The following is a 20,900-nucleotide window of genomic DNA, read 5'->3' on the forward strand; positions in this document are numbered from 1 at the left end:
CGGCGAGTGCCTGAGTGGAGGCTGCGTCCCGAAGAAGGGGTTGCAGAAGACGGGTCTAATAAAAAACCAACTTTGCTCTTGCTGCACGTCTTCCTGATTTCAGTGGCAGTACTACTACGTTTAGTTTCATTCCACCTCACCCCACCCGCTTTCCTGGTACTTTTATTGACCAGGGTGAGGGAACTGGAGGACAAACTCCTTGGTTTGAGATCTCCTTTGTGTACAAAGTGGTTTCTGCCTCTCGTGCTCCCGAAGAACGGGCAGTAGTACTTTGGAAGTAGGTTTGGTGACGGTAGGGGCAGAAGTAGTACATCTGCCTTTCAGTGGTCAAACAGGTCAGTCAGGAGACAGTAAGTGACTCTTTTTGTCCTGTGTCTGGGAGCAAGAGGGCTGCTTTTGTCACCCCCTTTCTTGATAATGTCGTTGGGCTGTATGTATGGGTATTGTAACTTACCTGAAGTGAGCACCCAGACTGGCAAGAAATACCATGTGAACTGGAGGGGTGGACAGTGAATGTACACAGGCTGTGTATGCAGAAGAGGACTGGACAATAAGGGCTCAAGGAAGGTAAAAGGATTGGAGATTAAAAACAAACCATGACATAACTAGTAAAAGCAGCATGGTCTAAGGACTGGTTTGAAAGAAAAAGGCATATGAAGTTAAGTTTGTGAAAAGGCTTTATAAAAAATCTGAAGAGCAGCATACAATGAATAGTAAATATTTTCCTTTTTTTTCCCTGTTCAAGAAGCTCTGTGCTAAGTGGATGATAGCATGTTTGTAGTCTGCAGGTAAGGTTGAAGTCAGGCCTCTACTGAAAGGTAGTATTAAAGACCATTAAGTTTCTTTGTTACTTTAGGTTATTTTGGAAGAGTAAAATAGTTGGGTTTTCTATCAAGAGAAACAAGATCTGTTACTTACTGTGGTAGGCAAGGCAGTAGGAATGCCCATGCAGTCTGTCAGATGTAGATGATGTCTCCTTATCATCTACATCTGACTTATGTAACCAAGTATATTTACAGTGCCACTCTTTCTTTCTTTATTCCATGTCCCTCTCCCCCAAGACATGCAGGGAGAGAAAGAGATAGTAACTTGTTTTTCAGCAGTGAAATGAAGTGCTTTGAATAAGGCTTCTACAAACTGTTAAAGGCTTGTTGACAAAGGTTACTTTTTTGCAGAAGCAAAATGGCAGTAAAACTCTTAGTATCTTCTGGTCTTTTAATCAGTTATGAGACCATGTGTTCAGCTGTTAGTCTAAAGCATCTCCTGTGATACCTGTGACTTCTTGGAGGGGAAAAGCTCTTTGACTATTCTTCCCCTCTTGCTCTGGGACAAAGGATGAACTTAGACTGCATTATAATGTTTTGGTTTTTTCCCTAGCTTTGAGCAGGAAGTGTATTTCCTCAAATACTTCCATAATGTAATACTTAAAATTCGTATTCATGAAAAGTGACTGCAGTTCTGGAACGTGGGTTGGGTTTCCGTGTATATAGAATTTGGTGTGCCTATTTGACAGAACCATACTTTGGGTTTTTCCTAACCTAGGCAAAGCACACTGTGCAAGGCAATTAGATCCTGGCCCTCCCATGCTGTCTTCTCTTTCACGGGATTTCCATCAGTTATGGGCAGAAACAAATTCTTGTGACTGTAGACTTCTTCTGGCAAGCATTTTGCTGGCGCCCTGGTAATGGGTGCTGTGGAAGCTGTAACAATGATTACAGTAGTTCAGCTGAAATCCAACCTCTGTTTTAATTAGAGATGGGTCCCCTCACATTAAGTTAAACCTTAATGGCAAATTCTAACTACTCCAACTGTTCAATCTCTGTATGCGGTGTTCTGGATCCAGGCCTACCTATTACTCTAGGTTTTTTTCCCCACTTAGGACTTTCAGAAGGATCTTTTCAGTGTCCGTTTTCTTTGCGTGGTTCAGTTGTGACTATGCACTACTTCTTAAAGGTCTTCATAAATACCTTAAAACCCTGTTTCCACGTTTCTGAAACAAAAAACAACCTTTTTTATTCTTAATTACTTTTAATTTCACTTCTACAATAAAGTATCTCAATTTTATTCATGTAATATTAGTAAACTTATGTTTACTGTTCTCTTGCTTGTCTTTCTAAACAGTTGAACAGCTGCTCTATAAGGTTTCCAAGTTCAGGGAGGCAAGTCTGTTCAAATGCTGTACCTCAAATCACACTTCTGAGCCTGTGTACTTCTTTGGGTATGTGCAGAACAGTTTCTAGTATTTCTTAGCAGGGAGAAAGGAGACACTGGGAGACTGAGTAGTGCCATAGGAGGCTGTAAACCTGTTTAACCAGTTTACATTGTTTGTGTCAGCAGCCAAGTCAGTGAAATAACTTTAGAAAGGTATTTTGTCTTTTAATCATTGTGGCAGAGGATAAAAATGCAAGGAGAACCAGAAATTCTAGAGAAAGCATCTGGCTTTAGTAAAGGTGCTACCAATAATTTCAGAGTGTAAAATTCCTTTTAAAAAAAAAAAAAGACCTTGTGGGCTTTTAAATATAACTTCTACAGATAGTCTATTGATAATTTCTAGAAAGACCTAGTATGTATGTATTCAAGGCCTGGATTTACCTAGAAACTTTAGCTAGAACAGAACATAGCTTTCTTGTTTATTGGTATATATTGTAGGTGTTAGCGTGTTGAAGTTGCACGCGTTTTTGTTTGCTTTAAGATTGAACTCAAGGCTTTAGGGAATGTGTGATTAAGGATTATCTTTACTGCAGAATTAACTTGAAAGTTCAGTTTAATTTGAGTCTCATCTATACAAACCTCTTACTTAAATGAGCCAACAGCATGTCTCATAGTTTAGTATGCTGTTTGCTTTGTCTGCTGTGTAAGGGGGAGTGTGGCCAGCAGTGAGGGACGTGGTTTTGCTTCTTTTCTGTGACACTGGTGAGGCCGTACTTTGAATATGCTCTTTTGTTTGGTGCACCACTGTTAAAGAAGGCTGCTGAGAAACTGTAGAGGGTCCAGCCAGTATGTTTAGGGTCATAGGGCATATTGACCTGTGAGGAAGGATTGAGGGAGCTGGGCTTCGGTCTTGCAAAGAGGAGACCAAGGTGGCTTAAAGGAAGTCTAATTGTGTCCTACGTTTACTTAAAGGGGCACACTCTTCTCAGTAGTAAGAGGTGATAAAAGAAGGAGCAGCAGCCATGAGTTGTAGCTTGGGAGGTTCAAATTGGACGATAGAAAAAACTTCACAAGAAGAGTGGTCCATCACTGGGACAGGTTACAGTTTTAAGCTGACCTAATTTGATGTTGACAATATTCCTGCTTCAAACTGGAGACTGGAGTAGATGTACTCAAGAGGTTTCTTCCAGGTAACACTTTGGCTCTGTGAGGATATAATTCCATACCTGGAGTCTCATGCTTCTTCCCTCCTAGACATTTTCACCTCACTTCTGTCTGTGGTCACTTCATGGAGGGAGAAGATAAACTGCACAAGCAGTCTTGACTTCCTGCAGTATGTCTCTGATTAAGTACGGAAGTGAAAGAAATGAAAATCAGTCATTCAGAACTCCTTGTTCAGAGAAACCTCTTAACCAGGCTGTCAGGGAAATTGTTCTAGCTGCCTTCTATCAAGAGATTTTTTTTGTTGCTTTTTTCCCTCAGGCTCAACTTGATTGTTCAGTTCTGAACCATGTGGCCTGTGGGTTTATTTACATTTTTTCTTATCAGCTTTCTAGTCTTTACTGTGTATGGTTATCTTACCAATCTATCCGGTAAGCCATGTGGCCTGTCAGTCCTCTGTACTATGGTGAAGGTAGCAGCAGTGCATTAGAAAGATAAATGTGCAGGGCTAATTTACGGTACACTTGTCAAGTCCTGCTGTAAAAGTTAGTATCTTCCTTTCTAAAAATCTGTCTCAGAATAAAGCAGACATAAGAATAAGGTAGGTTTTCCTCACTTCATCCTTATTCAGTACTGCACTTTTAAGAAATTAACTTTAACAGGTGTATGAGAGAGGCTTAAACTGGGGAGACACAATTCTGCAAGTTTTCTTGCACACACTGTTCTGGATAAAGCACATATGAAATGTAATAGCACCCTTTACAAAGACGATAACGCTTCACTTTCATGTCTGAAAATACTTCAGTTGGTACAGGCATAAGAAGCAAATGTGATCTTGGAATGTATTAGGCTGGTGACTCAGTCATCTTGTGATATGTTAATTATGCACAATCTCTTCTTCCGACTTATGCGCTACTAGTATATAGAAATTCTTGACTATTCCCTAGGTGTATGTGATGTTAAATGATCTTTTACTTCATTTTATGCTTTGTACTACTACATCTCACCCTGCTTTTTTTCTCCAGGCTTTGGGGCTACAGAATTCCTTGTGTGTCCTTTTGCCCAGCCTTTGCTGTTGATTGTGCTTCTGAGTTTTTGATGTGCAATTGAACTGTTTTAAAAAATAGTCCTTTGGGAACTCATTAATATACCCCTCCATTCTGCTAGTTTCTATTTCACTCTCCCCTTTAGTGAATTTTTGACGTAGTTTACAATTCTTCGTCCTGTTTTTTACTGTTCAATAGGATTCTAATGTATTGGATGTTTTACTGAATTTCAGTTTATATCTGTGTCAGTCATCTGCTAGATTAGTTTATAATCTAAGTATGGTTTATTCTAGTAATCTGGTATGCTTTGACTAGATTACATTTTTGTTTTAATGTGTCACGTTGCATTTTTATCTTAATTTTTCTGGTTAATTCCCATTTCTAACATTAAAACAGTTTTGAAGCTGACGTTCTACTGAGAACCTGTATGCTCATGACTGCCTTTCATCTTACTACGTGTATGAATAATACCTTTCTGTTCATCAGTAAACAACACACCTCACTGTGTTATAGGTGTGGATCTTCCTCTGGCTTGGTTTGGGGAGACAAGGGAAGAGGTGGCCTTAAAAACAGCTGCAAAACTTACTTTGGTGGTGGCCTCATGCATCTGCATTGCCTGCCAGAAAAATGTGGGAGGAATCATAGTTACAGATAACTCGAATTGCAAGCAAGGCTGTTTAGTCCTGCTTAAAGCAGGGAAGACTATGACTTCAGGCTAGGTTTCTCACTGCTTTACCCAGCTGGGCCTTGAAAATGTCCAGGGATGGAAACTGCACAACTGTTCTGGCCAATTATATTTTTACCTTTTATCCAGTCAGAAGCTCTCCTGTTTGTCCATTACGTCTGTTGTCTTTTGTTCTCCCACTATACATCACTGAAGAGCCTGGCTCTGTCATCTTGATACCTGTGGGGAAGTTATCTAGAAGGTACAGGAAAGCTGCTGTTACAGTCCCTCAAAACCATCTCCTCTTAAGGCTGTAGAAGCTCTGTTCTCTTAGCTTCTTCTCACAGGCCTTGTCTACCCTGGTGGCCCTTCACTGAAATGGTTTTTGTTCATTAATGCCTTTCTTATATTGAAAGGGACTGAGGGGAGGGGGGACGGGAACGGCACGGTGACACTAGAGCCAGTATTCCAAAAGCAGTCAGAGTGCCAAGTTAAGGAGAATAGCTGCTTCTCTGGTGCACTCAGTCTGCTGGCTATGCTCCTGTTAATACAGCTGAGGATGCTGTTGGCCCTCCTTGCTGCTAGGGCACACTGCTGGCTGGTGTTTGTCTTTCTGCCTACCAAGACCCCCAAGGTTTCTTCTGCAGACCTGCTCCCTGTCTAGGCAGTGCCAGCCTGTACAACACAAGGGGCTCTTCCTTCCCATGCAGAGGACTTGTCCTGTTGGATTTAATAAGGTTCCTGTCAGCCTGTTCCTCCAACCTGTCCAGCTCCCTCTGAATGGCAGCCCTGCCCTCAAGTGTGTTGACTGGTCCCCCCAGTTCGATGTCATCTGCAAACCTAATGCAATAAACTTGTAAAGTAAGATGTTCACTGAAGCATTGGGTCTAACTTCACACAGTAGATCTGTTTGCATGTCAGCAGAGCAGTTGTAGTGCACAAGTGCTACATTATTAGGATAAGCTGACTGATTTTGAGCTCTTAGAAAAACTAGGTACCATTGGCTTAAGTGTGATAAGGCAAAGTGTAAATTCTTAAAGATGTCTAAAGATAATTTAATATTGCTGCTTGATGGTCAAACTGCTTGTGGGGTATTGTGTAGACTTGAAGATGTACGACTAAATGGGCTTAAATATCTGAAAGAGAAGGACAATAATTATCAGAAAAGTTGGATTCCTTTGCTGTTTCAGTAAAGCAATCATGATTTTTACAAATTTTCATTAATATATACGCTTGGTCTACAGAGAGGTTGTACAGTAGGTGGAAATTGCAGTTAGGTAGTCTCTAATGTATTAGACTGTATACATACATATTTTAGATGGAACAGGGAAGGAAGCTTACTGTTGTTAATACATACTGTGGCATAATCTGAAAATTTGGTGAAGCATTTCTGTTTACCCTGAATGTGAAATCTTATTTTAGAAGAAGGCCTGTGTGATGCACGTACCAGGAGTGTCAGGCATGGAGCTGGCTTTATGTCTCCTAGCCATTTAGAGAAGTGGCCTGCCTTAAATTTGTTTCTATTGAATTGTTTTTCATCCTGAAATCATGCATTTAATTATTTCTGCCTATTACAGCTGACTGTATAGCGGAAAAGAGGGTCATGTGTTAGGGGGATCACAAAATGAACTTGAATTAGTGCTGAATCTGTATTGCAGGGAAAAGCTATTTTGATGTGTTTCAAGTATTGATGCAGCATTAACAAGGTCTTGGATGCATTTAGTTTGGGGTTTTGCTTAAGAAAAATGTGAACAAAAGAATCATGTGGAGAGTAGTGGTAAGGATCAAGAGTTTTGAGAATATGACTTACTAGGAAAGACTGAATCACAGAATGAGTAGCAGTTGCTTAGCAAGAGGAGACTAAAGGGGGCATTATTTATGATACTGCCTTGGTCTGTAAAACTACCATTTTGGCTAGAAAACTGCAGGCTACTAGCATCTTGTAGGCTGCTATTAGGGCCTCTTTGGTTCTGAAGATGTTAGAAGATAACTGAAAATAATATTCCAGTAATTACTGTAAGCTAATCTAACTGCAGGAGTGGGAGAAGGGTCAATGAGACAGTTGCTCTACTGAGATGTAGCCCCTGCTGTTAGGATCCCCAAGTCACCAAGCCTCATGGAATATAAAGATTTCCTACTTTAATCTTTTTTGTTTCTTTATGAATAGATTACAAAGATCTAATTGTTATTGAGCAGAACTAATCAAATAAAGATGTAATATCTATGCTTCCTCTGTTTTATCAATTAGTTGCTTCATGTGCTGCTAAATAACAACGTACTCAAGAATATTTCAAAGAAAGACTACTTTTCTTTCCTTACCTTCTTGTGATTCAGTTTTTAAAAATCTTTACCCCATATGTGCTGCATCTTTTTTTTAAGAACTGTGAAAAATTGTGTCCTAGACAAGCATTTAACAAGGCTGCCGCCTCTGCCTTTTTCTTAAACACATGTAAATCTAATGCATAACTTGCAGTTCTTGTTGGGGGAGGAGGGAAAGATAAATCATCGTTTTCTCATCTTCTTGACCATAATAAGCTCAGTTATTAATTGTAAACAATTTGCATTAATTGTTGACTTGTCCAGCTTACTTGCTTTATCTCAAAGGATAGTTCTTTGGTTTATCAATTTATTCCTCTGGAAGAAGGGATCTTTGTAATTTCTGTTAACATTGAAATGTATAGAAGATCAGCGGCTGAGAAACATTGCAAGTTATTTGAAATTTAAGCTTATCATGAAGGAAAATAGTAGGGTAAAGGAAAATCTAATATATCTTGTTCTATGCAGAGCTTGAAGGTACTCCTAAGCAGTTCTTAGCATGTATCATTGCGTTGTTACTCACAGTACAAATCTTGAGTTCTCTTTACCAGCTTTCATTGCCAGAAGCCCAAAGGATGTGCTAGAAGCATCAGCAAACAGAAAATTGAATGTCTACAATTCAGCTCAGGTGGCACACTAAGAAATGAGAAATGTCACTTCCATCACATCAGTGTGAACTAGCGGTGCCACAGGAATATTTTCAGTCAACCAAAATTCAGTGGCACAGGGCCATACAGAGGCAGTTAGTAGAACTCACCTATAAATACTGGAATTTAACTTCAGTTGTCTTCAAATTACGGTTGAATAATGCCACTGACTATTATATATTTTTAAGGTCAAAGCTGTCTCATTGAAAGCTGTATGTTCCTAAAATATAATGTTCCTAAAAACCTTTTTCCTGTCTGGTATAAATATGTTGGAACAGTAAGTCCTTCTCTCTGGTTATGTTGATGATCATATGTAACCATTCTTATGTTACTGTCATTTAATCTTAAGTTTCTGTATGCATGCATCCAGTGTTCAGACTAAATACTGGTCTGGTGTCATTTTGAACACTGCTGTCTGTATCTTTCTAGTTCTAGTCTTTTAAATCCTAGACAGTTGTAATATTTTCTTGTAATTTGTGGATCTGACGTACTTTTTCACTTCAGTGTTTCAAGCTGTTGTGGAGGCCCAGTCTTGCGAAATGGTGGTTCAGAATTAAAGGATCAACCCTGATGTTACAACAGGTCTGGTCTTGTTTCTGTCTAAACCAGCATGGCTAGAGATCTGATAACCTAGCACCACAGATCCCCTTGTTAAAGTTACTGTTGAGTCTTGAGGTTGTGTGCAACCTCAGTGGTTGGTGGTGACAGGTTTTTCTTATACCTGTGGTCTGAGAACGTCAGCCTTTGGTAGTCTCGCTGGCTTACTGCTGGCAGATGACGTAATGATTGTGTGTAACCTAACAAGATGAGCTCATGTGCAACAGAGTTATCAGGAAAATAAGTAAAATTAAAGGATGAGACTGGTTCCTATAGGTGCTGAGGTCTTTTCAGATCATTGTATCCTATGCTGGCAGTTGTTTCTGTTTTCACATAATTCCTAGAATACCAGGGGCACAAGGATGGCTGACAGATGCATTTACTTTCCTCTCAAAAATAAATAGCCTGGTCATTCAGCAAGAGATAGTTGGAGACTTAGTATGCCATCAGGGAGGTTGAATTCGTGTTTCTGCTACTGTGACCTATTTTCACAATTGAAATACCTCCTAGTTTTGTTTCTGAGATGTTAGGTGAATTGGACGGGTTCTGTATGAACAGACAGCTCAAGCACGCGGGCTGTGAGCAGAGGTGTGGCATCTGAGGTGTCTACCCGGTGCTTGGCCAGCTGGGTAGTCAGTGCACACATAGCTCACCACTGCCTGCCTCCATCTCTTCTTGACTTGGAGGACTTAGGTCACAGTAGGTTATGAAACACTTAAATCCTGTATCCATATAGTGAGGGGGAAATAAAGCTATTACAGAGGGAAGAAATGAAAGTGGGCACTGATGGCAAGGGTAGGAATTACTGTGTTAGGTATGGGAGGGGATGAGATAAAAATATGAAAAACTGCAGATTATAAGCTCCTGGGGAATTTGTGGTAGGAGCTCTCCTGGCATCTGCTTTTCTCCAAGGTGCCTCCAACAGGGACCTTCCTTCCCCACCCCTACCCCCCAGTTGCTCTTACTTTCCTGAAGTTACCAGAGTGCTCTGAAATCTAAAGCACAGTAGGTCCTTCTGCCCTGAAGAACAAATAACTTTCCTTTTTTATTTCTGGCATAAGGAGCAGAACTGGTTATTTGTGCAGGACTTTATTCTACTGTTCAATTACTGGAAAGGGAGAAGATAACTTGACCTCTGAATGGTACCTGTCTGCAAGCTCTTTAGACGCTTATACACAAACTAGTAAGAAGAAAAGGGAAACTTAAATCTGGGTTAGGGGAAAAAAAAACAACCCACAAACAACATTAGGCTGTATACAAATGAAGTGTGTATATACATTTGTAGTATGGGCTGCTTTATTTCTATCTAATAGTGGGGGGAGTGGGGCAGGGGAAGAAGATGCTTGTTCTACAATAGGAGTGCTCCATGTATAGATTAAGGCATGTATGGGATCCTGGATGAGATCAGTCTTTCTTCAGCTGCATCCTTTGACTTTTGCTTAGGAGTATTTGAACCAGACTGGTGTTGAAAGAAAAAGATTAGGCTGCTGGCAAAGCTTTGGTATGGGCTGAAAAACTTGGAACAGCTACAGTCAAGCAGCTGTTGCAGTTTTTCAGTAGCTTGCTGAGGAGGCACCTGTTGTGTGGCAAGGTCAGGTAGAAACTTTGGTAACAAATTATTTGACCAGAAGAGGAGCATGTTGGCTACTGCTAGTCTACACACAAACTTCTAGTGCATTTTATTCATTACCAAATTGGCTTAATTTCCCCTAGAGACATTTGTAGCATCTTTAAAAACTGTTAATATAATCAGAAGTAAAGGTTTCTTTTAGTTAACTTTTTAAAAGCTGCAATTAATAGAAATACCTTTTAATGTATTGAATGAAGACAGTAGGGTGCAGAATTACAGTGTTTAGATTTTTGGAATTCCTAGAAAGCTTTTAAAAGTAGGCTTAAAGTCTTGACTGTCATTCATAGCTATAAAAACTTACCATAATTAATACCGTCTATAGATCAATTTGTCTCTTGTAGCTATGGGAACGTTCTCCCTCAGACTTCTTTCAATATATTAAGAAAAGTAGAATTAGTCCAATGTTTATTTCCTTATTATATAAAGAAGACCCCAGGAGAGTTACGTACATTGAAGCTGCTAGAAATCATTTTTATTGTTGCCCTCTGCAGCATGCCCAATACAGTAAATGTGAGGTATTTGCTGAGGTTTTACTTTTGTGTGGTTTGTTTCTTATTTTTTGACTCTGCAGAACTTCTGTGTATGTTGTGTTGGATTTTTTTCCCTCTCGTATCTTGATAGTTTCAACTATCCACATAGAAATGGGGCGGGGGGGGAAGCATATATGAAATTCATGCAAGTATGTGTCTAGTCTCTTTTCCAGTGTTGCAGTCAGGATACTAACTAAAAATAGTAATGCACAGAAGTTGCTGTCAATTTATAGCAAGTTTCCTTAGTACCTCAGGTGAGGCTTAAATAGACGTACAGCATGTTTTCTATTCTTAATCTAGCCATGCTAAAATATTTTAAAATAATATATTTTGTGAGGTTTGTTTTGTCTATTCAATTTGGTTTGAAATATTTGACTAAATATATTCGGTTATGGTAACAGAAATTTGAATGTATCAAAATGGGAGTATAACTAATCCCATTGTAGCATGAAAACCTAACATCTCATTCATGTAAGTATTTTGGGCTCCTTAATAGCAGATATTTAACTGTTGAAGGTGGAGGCCTTGTGACAGAGCCCTAACTTCTTAACAGATTCATCTCAAAAAATGCATGTGTGTGTATAAATGGATATGTTAAAAAAACACTTCTAGAGATGTAGAATTAAATGTTTTCTGTTGAATCATATAAGTACACTGTTGCATTGTCTTTATCATAAATATCAGGCCAATTAGTATCAAAAAGTAGAGTATACTTCAGGTACAAATTGTTGTTGATTTGGCTTACGAAACGGAGGTTGTCAAAATACAGTGCCCCAATAAAAAGAACGGTTCCTAAATTGTGTTATTTATTTAAGATCTTTATTGTTTATGCATAGGCTGTATGCATTTGCTACAAACAGGATATTTGCAAAGTTAAACACTAATGCTCTTTGTTTCATTAAAATAGCATTAAATACTCTACTTATCAAACAGCATTTAGGCAAAATATCCCAACTGATTAGGTTGAATATACAGGAGCTCTAGATCATCTCCCCTCTAGGCAAAACCAGACTGGGTATGATATAAAACCAATTAAACACAGTAGTTCCAGAAATGTGCTTCCCTGTAGTCGGCACTGGTGAGGCCGCACCTCGAATACTGTGTTCAGTTTTGGGCTCCTCACTACAAGAAAGACTTTGAGGTGCTGGAGTGTGTCCAGAGAAGGGCAACGAGGCTGGTGAGAGGTCTGGAGAACAAGTCTTCTGAGGAGCGGCTGAGGGAACTGGGACTGTTTAGCCTGGAGAAAAGGAGGCTGAGGGGAGACCTCATCGCTCTCTACAACTACCTGAAAGGAGGTTGTAGCGAGGTGGGGGTTGTCAAGCATTGGAACAGGCTGCCCGGGGAAGAGGTTGAGTCACCACCCCTGGAAGTATTTAAAAGACGTGTAGCTGTGGTGCTTAGGGACATGGTTTAGTGGTGGACTTGGCGGTGCTAGATTAACGGTTGTACTTGATGATCTTAAGGGTCTTTTCCAACCTAAATGATTCTAGGATTCTAAATGTTGCTTGCCTCATGGGGTCAATCTCCTATTTAGTCTTCCTTCATTAATAGCTTCCTGGATAGCAGCAAGTACTTATGCAGTTAATTGATTCCCAGTTATCAGTGGTTTATATTGGTCAAATTCTTAAAGCATTGCAGAGGAATGAAGTCCCTATTCTAGCAGCCGGTTGTCTGTTATACAGAGTCACCGGGAGCAAGCTGTGTAACTGGTGAATTAGATGTCTGCCCACGGGGCTGTAGTCAGCAGCCTGTGACAGTACTGAGAGAGGAAAATGAATTTAACACGCACGTTGCCTCAATTTTTTTCAGACACTGGCCAGAAGAAGACCCCAGACAAGAAAGATGGGCGACGAATGTCTTTTCAAAAGCCTAAAGGGACTATTGAATATTCTGTAAGTTACTGCTTTATTGTTAGAATGTCATTGCATAACAAGTGCAGACTTAAAGTTTTATTACAAAATATAAGCAAAACAGTAATGTGCATTACCTTTAATCTTAGAATTCTGTGTATCTGATACCTTATTTTGACAGGAATTAAATCTGGAATTAGCTAATAGTACTTGAGTAATGCTTTTTTTAAATTTGGCTTTTTTTCTTTAAGTTACTTTTTTTCTTAAAAAAACCCCAACCTAATCAATCTGTTGACTAGTTCACTTTTAGGTAACTAGTTAGAAATGGTAAATAACATTAATTATAAAATCTTGTGCAAGTTCCCTGCTTTCAGCATTATAAATAAACTGTTGACATCAGGAGAAATAACAGAATGAAGGGGGGGGGGGCCTATATTTTGATATATCTTGATAGTGACCTTCTGGCATTCTCCTAATAATTTTCATAGATCTATACCTTTTACTGTACAGATCTGTTTCCGCAGCAGTATCTGAAAATGGAGCCTTTCTCTGCCTGTTCTGTTCTTGAAATGACCCTCAAACTGTACTGCAGTCAGCTTATCACATTTGTGGTTACTAAGGGAAACTGAAGTGAGAAGTATCTGTCTTGTGTTATATACTGAAAATATAATTAAGCCTTTAAATAATGCTTATGGGGTTGACATTAAAATAGGGAAAGTCTGTCACAGTTATCTTTGAATGCTTTTGAAGTCGGACATGATAAAATGAAAATGAGAACTTCTTTGTAAAAAGTCTTTACTTGACCTTTTGGTGTTCTCTTATCCAAGAATAAGAGATATGGGGGAGACTTAACTCTTAATGTTACATTAAGCCAAGTGGTGATATGGCTTAACTACTGAGAAGGCTGTGATAGTCGTTTGGAGAGAGACAGAGGATGTGTGTATTGGAGCGAGAAGCACTTCATTAGTGTGGCTTATATTGGGAAATTGAATATCATTCTAGCCTATACTAAAGACTTCCTTGAAGTTGAAATTCAGAAAAGAAATTTCTTCTGCTTAAGTTCTAGCAGCTGAAGAATGGTAAAGTAAATGTGACTGTTGTTTGTATTACATTAACCCCATTTTGTCTGAAATAACTGGAAAAAATGCTCAGGTGTAACTCTGTAAAACTGGGGTTCCTCTTCAGTCAGTAAATCCCTTAACTTGTCTCTTGCCACCATGTGCATGCATGTAAGATTCCAGGCAAAGCTAAAGCACCAAGCTTTCCTTTTTTATATTAGTATGTTTGTGTGAAGTTGTCATGGACATGTACTTCTGCAGGTTTTTGTGTTCCAGTAGGTGGGGTTTTAGTTGCTAAAATAACTTTCTTAATACATACTGAAGTATGTATAATTTCCTTGTGAGTCAAAAAGACGATTCGCAAGAATCAAAGACTTCTTGTCTTTAAACTTAGTCCAGCTTCTAAAGGAGCCTGTTGTGTGTATGGAACACGGTGCATTTCAGCTTCACAAGTGCAGTATTCTGTCTGGTCTTGCTGTACCTCTCACTTGTGAAGTACTTGATGTAACTTAAGTTTTCAGAGCTTTTGGTTATGTCCTGCACACATATCTTAATAAAATGCACAGATCTAACCTTTAAGAACCAAGGTTATGTTCACTATATGTATAAGAAAGGCCTGGTAACTATTGTGATAATTTGCTACTGTTATTATTTATGACTTTATACCCCGTGGAGAGATGAACTTATGCCTGGTTTCTGCCTTCATCCTACTACCTCTCAAAGCAACAACACGCACACACACATATATATATACACACACACACACATATTTATATGTCTGCATGTGTTGCTGCTTTGAGGATTAGTAGGACGAAAGCAGAAACCGGGCTCCCCACCCCACCCAGTATTGTTGAAAAGTTAGTGGAGTTTTTTTGCTTGTTGTTTTAATAATAATTTAATGTGTTAGTTTTTCCAGTGGCTACGTGGTTTTAAGAGGGAAGGGCCTATTTGTATTCCTGAAGTTCAGAGTGAGATAGAATCTCACTGATGCAAACTATGGGTTTTTAAGGCGAAATACACTTCCCACCACAATTTTTTTAAAAAAGAAAATCATTACTTTGGGGACAAATAAACAAAAAAATATATTTTCTTTTTAAAGATAAAGGCAGTTGATGTTAAAGATTTTAATCTAAAATTCCCGAAGTATGAAAACTTGGAGCTACTGTTCTGTGTGTACCACCAGCGAGAAGATGTCAGCAGATGTGGTACTAAGTGAGGAAAGCAAGTCCTAAGCTTACCCAGGCTAGTAGGTTTAGAAGAATGTCACTAAGTTAACTTTCAGTGACTGCCTCCAAAAGATACAGAAAATTCCGGTTTTATTTTCACTCTTATTGATTAGTCAGTGAACAGATTTTTTTCTTTTTGTTAATATAGTTTCTCTTCTTCTGAATGTCAGTCAACAGATTAGATGCAAATTGATATTATCTGTTATTTCAGAATTCACAGTTGGTGCTCCAAGCCAATTGTTTTCCCCTTCAGCTGATGCATGTGAACAGGCTCTAAGGACCAACAGAGCAGATAGTTTAGGTGAATTATTGTTACTAGCTAGAACTTTTAGTCCTTTTTATGTTGTAAAAATAGCATTTTTACATTGCTTATTTGACATCGTTATATCACCATTGCGTTAGAAATATTTTGTGTTATATGTTGTACAAACACAACCAGTGCCTGCCTACAAGTGTTAGAAGAGCTAACTACAGATAAATAAAGGAGCATAAGCAGACAGCGTTGGCCACTGATCACCAATGATACTAGCATGGTAGCAGTTGCATGACTTCAACAAAAGCCTTCTAACCCCTCTTCCTCTTGAGGAGAAAAAGGAAATAATTGTGGCTATTTACAGATAGTTGTTTTTTTTCCTCAAGTGCAAAGCACTTTTTGTTTGGAAAAAAAAAGTTACAAGTGAGCAATGGAGGCAGATGATCTGGTTTATCTCTGTTGGAGGCTTCACTGTAAAACTTTCTCTTTCCTGCCCTACTCCCTCCTCTTTAACTCTTTGGGGATTGAAGGCTGTGCTTTTCTCCTGAAATAGCAGATCAGCACTGTAACACACACAGAGTGCGTTGTCCAGATCATGAGAATAGCCTGATATCAGTTAATGAAGGTCACATAAGTTTATAGTAGACCAGAGTCTTAAGACTGAATTTTAAGTTTAACACAGACTCCTCAGTGTCTAACTGCTGGTCTTCCTGCATGTGATCTTTTCCCAGTTATTTAGTGCCAAGTTATTTAGTGCCATCCGGAAACTGGGTCTTGACTCTCTTGTTTTAGTTAGAAACCAGTTAGATAAGTATACTGAGAACAAAACTGCAGCGGCTTCTGAAGTCAGCTTCTTAAGGTAAAGCAAGGAGGAATTTTTGATCCTTTCTTAGCTCAAGGGCCGTGGGTGGCAAGTGCTTTTGTGGTGACCATCAAACAGGTGAAAGTTAGCTAGAATTTGAACCTACATGAATACTTGGAATTTCTTGTTGTAATGACTTGCTGAACATGTTTATTTTGAGAGTAGATAAATGGTGAGTATCTGCTAATATCTTTCTAAAGGAACTGTGGATTTTGCTTTCAATCCTAGGGTAGCTTGGATAGAGAGTGCTAAAGGTTGTCTGTTCTGGTGCAGCTAGTTTTATTGTCATTGTAAGCCTTTACATGATGTTTAGACTACTACACACTTAACAGTTTTTGCTTTTTTCCTTGTACTACCGTTTCAAAACCGGGTATTGTGTTCTTGTCTGACTGTCACTTTTCTTTGAGCATGCTGCTGTCATAGTCTTTTTCCCAATTTTGGGGAATTTGGAAGATGTAGATCATAATGATGGCATATTACTTGACCTGTTGTATCTTTTGTCTAATTTAAAAATGGTTTTTGGAGTTGCTTTTATGATATTTACAAGTTCCGTTTTCCTGATGTTGCATATTATAGAAATTAGACCTATTAACAATTAGTTAATATAGTCATAATCTGTTATTTCTAAGGGCTTGGGTACAGCACCAAAGTTGTTGTGTCCTCTTCTCCCCTTTGTCCTCACCCCTCCTTCTAGTCTTCCCATCCCTTTAATTTTGTTAGTTCCTTTTAATGCTCTTAAACCATTGTTTTGTTGTTTTCTGGTTCTTGAACAACTAGTCTTGAAATACTTAAAAAAAATTTAAATAATTCTTTGTGCACTCTGATTAATACGTATTCAATGTATAATTTTTAACAGAAGAATGAGTGAACTCCAATTGTTGAGATGCAATGATAGTAAAGTTTATTAAAATATCAGAAGAGAATTTGTTTAAATAAGGTTTTTAAATAACTTTGCCAGCTGTTAAACTGACAGAAATGAAGGCAGTTTGAACCATAGTCAGTGCTTAATCTGGGTGCACACAAGCACAACTGGCAAATATGGGTATGTAATTAGTGCACCACAAGTGGAAAAGGGGTAATGGGATGTATCTCTGTTCAAAAGGGGACACAATGATTTGAAGAGTGTTTGATTTAGGATTTATTGGAAAACGAGGATGGAAGGTGTGGCTCTTCCTGTGTCTAATCATATCTGTAAAAACTGATTTTAGCTAACTTAGAATTTTAGACTTACTTGTATACATATGTAAGTGACTACATAAGGTAAAATAACTAGGTAGTAAGGCCTTATGTGCCATATCTCTACATAAGAGTTGATGACTAGAAGCTCTTGCTACTGAGTATAGGAAAGCTACTTATATTTTAAGAAGCTCTCCTTCAACAGAAGTTTGTGTGCATTAAGTTTAACGCAGTCCTGACTAAGTGATTCTTGTTTTCTTTTTATGTTTTCATTAACTGGTAATGCAATTATCATGCAAAGCCAATGTATGATACGTATTGAACCATTTCAAAGCACCAGTTGGCCTGCTCAAGTCCATTTCAGATTGTTTCAGGGAATAAAATAGTGTTTTCACATCTGGTGGTTGTTTTTCAGAGGTTTACTTGTATTTGAACAAATCTTGCAATTCTGTTAAAATCATGAAACAATGTAATCACTGTTCATCATCCCTCTCTCTTCTCAAAAGGGAAAATTGTCCCATGAAGATTCAGCGTAGTGCTTTAATATCCAAATATTTATATAAAGTTCTTAATATGCAGAATAGAATTTAAATAGCTACATGCATAATGTATGGAAAGTTTGTTTCCTGGGAGAGAAGGAATGACTTTTTGCCCTGTCTTCCAGTATTGAATTGATGGGGGGGGAAATGATTGGAAAAGCTGGGGGGTGGCTGTGGTATGTGGTGATGTGTTTTTTCTTTGTTAGTTCTTAAACTATGCTTTTCCACAAAATTATTCTTTCAGCTTTTGGCTGTTCAGATTCTATTTTTTTTTTTTAAATTGTAGAAAGCCCAAAATTGGAAAATAGGCCTTTGAATATAGGGAGGTACTTCAGGAAGCCTTTATTACATGAACAGTTTCTTTGTTTTAAGAAGGTATCAGTGCTGGTCTCTGAAATCTCACGTAGTGTGGAGATTCATCTGTGCAAACTTTACAGCCAAATAAGAAAAGGAAGCTGATATTTGCCGTTCTTGTGTTAGTGATTTGTGAGATAAACCCTTTAGTTGCCAAGAGATCTCATCAGGTGGTTTTATTTCTGAAGGCTGAAAAGAGTGAATGCACTCTTAAAGGGCTTAAGTTTTGTGGTTTTTATTTGAATGCTTTTAATTTATTTTATATCGTATCATAAGTTAGTCTAAAATCTCAAATATTTCAATCATAAGTGATACCTAAAGAATATCTACCTAGCAGCTAACCATTGTCTTCCAACACTTCTGTGAGAGCAAACTTTTGAATTAGGCAAAGCTTTTGAATATCACTTTACAGTTTGTTTTAGCAAACCTTCTGCAGTATGTAGAGCTTCTGATGGAAACACTACTGTTCTTTGATTTTATAGTCTATGGAACAAGCAGTACATACCTGGCCAGGTTAGGGTCCTGTTTTGATTTCTGCTTTAGTACAAATTAAAAGTGGCATACAAGAATATTCTTATTTTTTTCATATCTATGTGATCATACAGTACTGAATTACTAAGAGGTGCTGTAATACAGTCTTTCATACCTGAAATACCAGTAGAGAGAGAGATTTGCTGCTTTGTTTAGCTTAATGGCTTCCTATATAGAGAATTGTCATAATAGAATTAGGAATTTATCTAAAAAAAGCTAATTGCCATTTCTTTGGCAATACCTATCTTTTTTTCTTTAGTGAATCTAGGCTGACAAATGCGCCTTTACAAAATGATAATGAATTCTGTATGGAAAGGAATTCTTTAACTCTTACTTGTGAACCTTAATTATGATGTTATCCCAAACCACGCCCTGTTTTTATCTGTTGAATCATAACAGACTTCAAAGTATGTTATATTTGTAGCACTTTTTCTTGCAGGACAACCCACTTCTCTATTTAAAGGATGTAGTTTGCTTCTCTTACATCTGTCAGTTGCACTTTTTTTATTCCTGTGCTGTCAACGTGTGTTTACCAACGTGACATAACTTTGAAGCGAAAGAGTTTCTTTTCCTAAATTCTTTTGGGGCTAGTGTTCTGTTCAGTGTCAAGTTTTGGAATGTTTAAGTGGGGAATGCATTTTGAGGAGCAATTATTTAACTTTTTATATACTACTTCTGCTTTGCAGCCAGTAGGAACTCTGTCTGCCATCTATTCTTGCAATGCAAATGAAATGTATTGAAATATTAAATTTAATCACCCAATGTTAACTAGCACTATAACCTGTAGATACATATTCTTCCGCTCTGGCAAAATGTTTGCTGCTTCTGTAAAGAATAAATGTGCCTTGTTGCATTCTACTGAAAGCAAAACATATAATGCTTATTAGTTATATGGAATATACTAACTCAACTGGAACAGTCCATAATAGAGTATGGCTGGAAGCAGGCTAGCCCAATGTATGCTTTATTACTTACCTCCACTGCAGTCCAGCTACTGAAATAGAGCGGTTTAGTCTTTAGGTTCCAAACACTGCCTTTTTCTGTGTCGCTGTGTAAGGTCAAGGTCTAATCTCAGAGCAAGCAGTACGAAAAGCTATTAAAACATGTATGCTCCGAGACTTTTCCTTCCCTACCCTCAATTTTTTTCTGCCTCCGTTCAATCGTTCAAGCAGAAGTAAAGGGTATCTACCTTTTAAGTCTAGCGACCGTTGACAAGACATACAAGACATGTTGCTCCCACATTTTTGTTAAGGAAGTGAGTGAAGAGCAGAAGATACCTGGTGGGTTTGCAGTCAACTAATGATATCCGCTGGCTTTCTCAAAACAGTTGTGTGTAGAACATACGCTATGAAGAAAAACGTGGTTTTGTCTTTCACTTTTTTCTCCCTTCCCTACTTTTCCCTTGAAAATTAAGTAAACAAAAGGGAATTTAAGAGAAAGCATTTTTTTTCTGTAATTGTCAAGAAAACTTAAAGTTAAGTGAATAGCCTGAAAATAGAAGGAAGATTAAACCTGTGAATAATTAGTCTAATACTTACTATTTATATAGTGTGGAAGGTGTATATCTTCTGCAGATGTAGTAAGGGGGGCAAATGAGAAGACATTTAAGACAGGAGTCAGTGGAATCTTTCTAGCTGTGCTCCATATTTAGCAACACAAATGTAGCTTTGCTTTTATTGCTTCATCTTATCTTAACTGATAAGATTTATTTTTCCTGGTACAGTGTTTATGAAGCCCTGTGCCAATATGCAGTAAACTTCTTTTGGTTGTATGCTCCCTTGTCATATTATCTTCACCATTCTTAAATGCTTGCTATGAATTCTTTATTCTGAAATCCTCCCTGTGAATAAAACTTTTTTCCCTTTGCTTTTTTCTGTTGGTTCATATTGAATACATTTTGGGAGATGGGGGTGAAAATAAGAGCTTGAAAAAAATCCTTTCCTTACTTGGGAATCACCCGCTCAAAATGCTTATGCTCCATCTGCTGTCACACTGGTTGAGCTGTTTTGCTTCAGTATTTTTACTTTTTATCTCAGTGATGGATTTTACTTGAAAGTCAGGTTAACAGAAGCGTATTTCAATAGGAAGTGAGTGTGTTTGCCTTTATAGAGTTTGCTTCAGCTTTCTATAAGTGAAGAACAGAGAAGAGGAGTTGAAGAGGGAGGATGAAGGGTTCTGTGAAACCAGTCAATCGTGTATTGGTCTAGTGGTACCCAGCAGTGAATTTATAGACCAGAAGTTCTGGTGCAATGACTGACACTTCTGGCCACCTGGAAACATAGTGGGAAGGCAGGTGTCCTTATATGGGG

At 38.3% G+C, this 20,900-nt stretch overlaps 1 protein-coding gene across 2 annotated transcripts in view; it reads left to right on the plus strand.

Annotated features, from left to right (window-relative positions):
• Positions 1–20,900, plus strand: part of OXR1 (oxidation resistance 1) — a 155,541-nt gene that overhangs the window by 67,718 nt on the left and 66,923 nt on the right. The window contains exons 1-2 of one of the 2 annotated variants that reach the window (XM_009274315.1): positions 10,925–10,996; positions 12,552–12,634. In XM_009274315.1, coding sequence (XP_009272590.1) covers positions 10,948–10,996; positions 12,552–12,634 — 132 coding nt within the window. In that variant the 5' untranslated portion in view covers positions 10,925–10,947. Of the gene's footprint in view, positions 1–10,924; positions 10,997–12,551; positions 12,635–20,900 lie in introns of those variants that run through there. The other variant, XM_009274314.2, reaches the window with a different exon arrangement.

The sequence above is a fragment of the Aptenodytes forsteri genome, unplaced genomic scaffold, assembly GCF_000699145.1.
Source record: "Aptenodytes forsteri isolate BGI_AS27 unplaced genomic scaffold, ASM69914v1 Scaffold400, whole genome shotgun sequence".
Classification (NCBI taxonomy): domain Eukaryota; kingdom Metazoa; phylum Chordata; class Aves; order Sphenisciformes; family Spheniscidae; genus Aptenodytes; species Aptenodytes forsteri.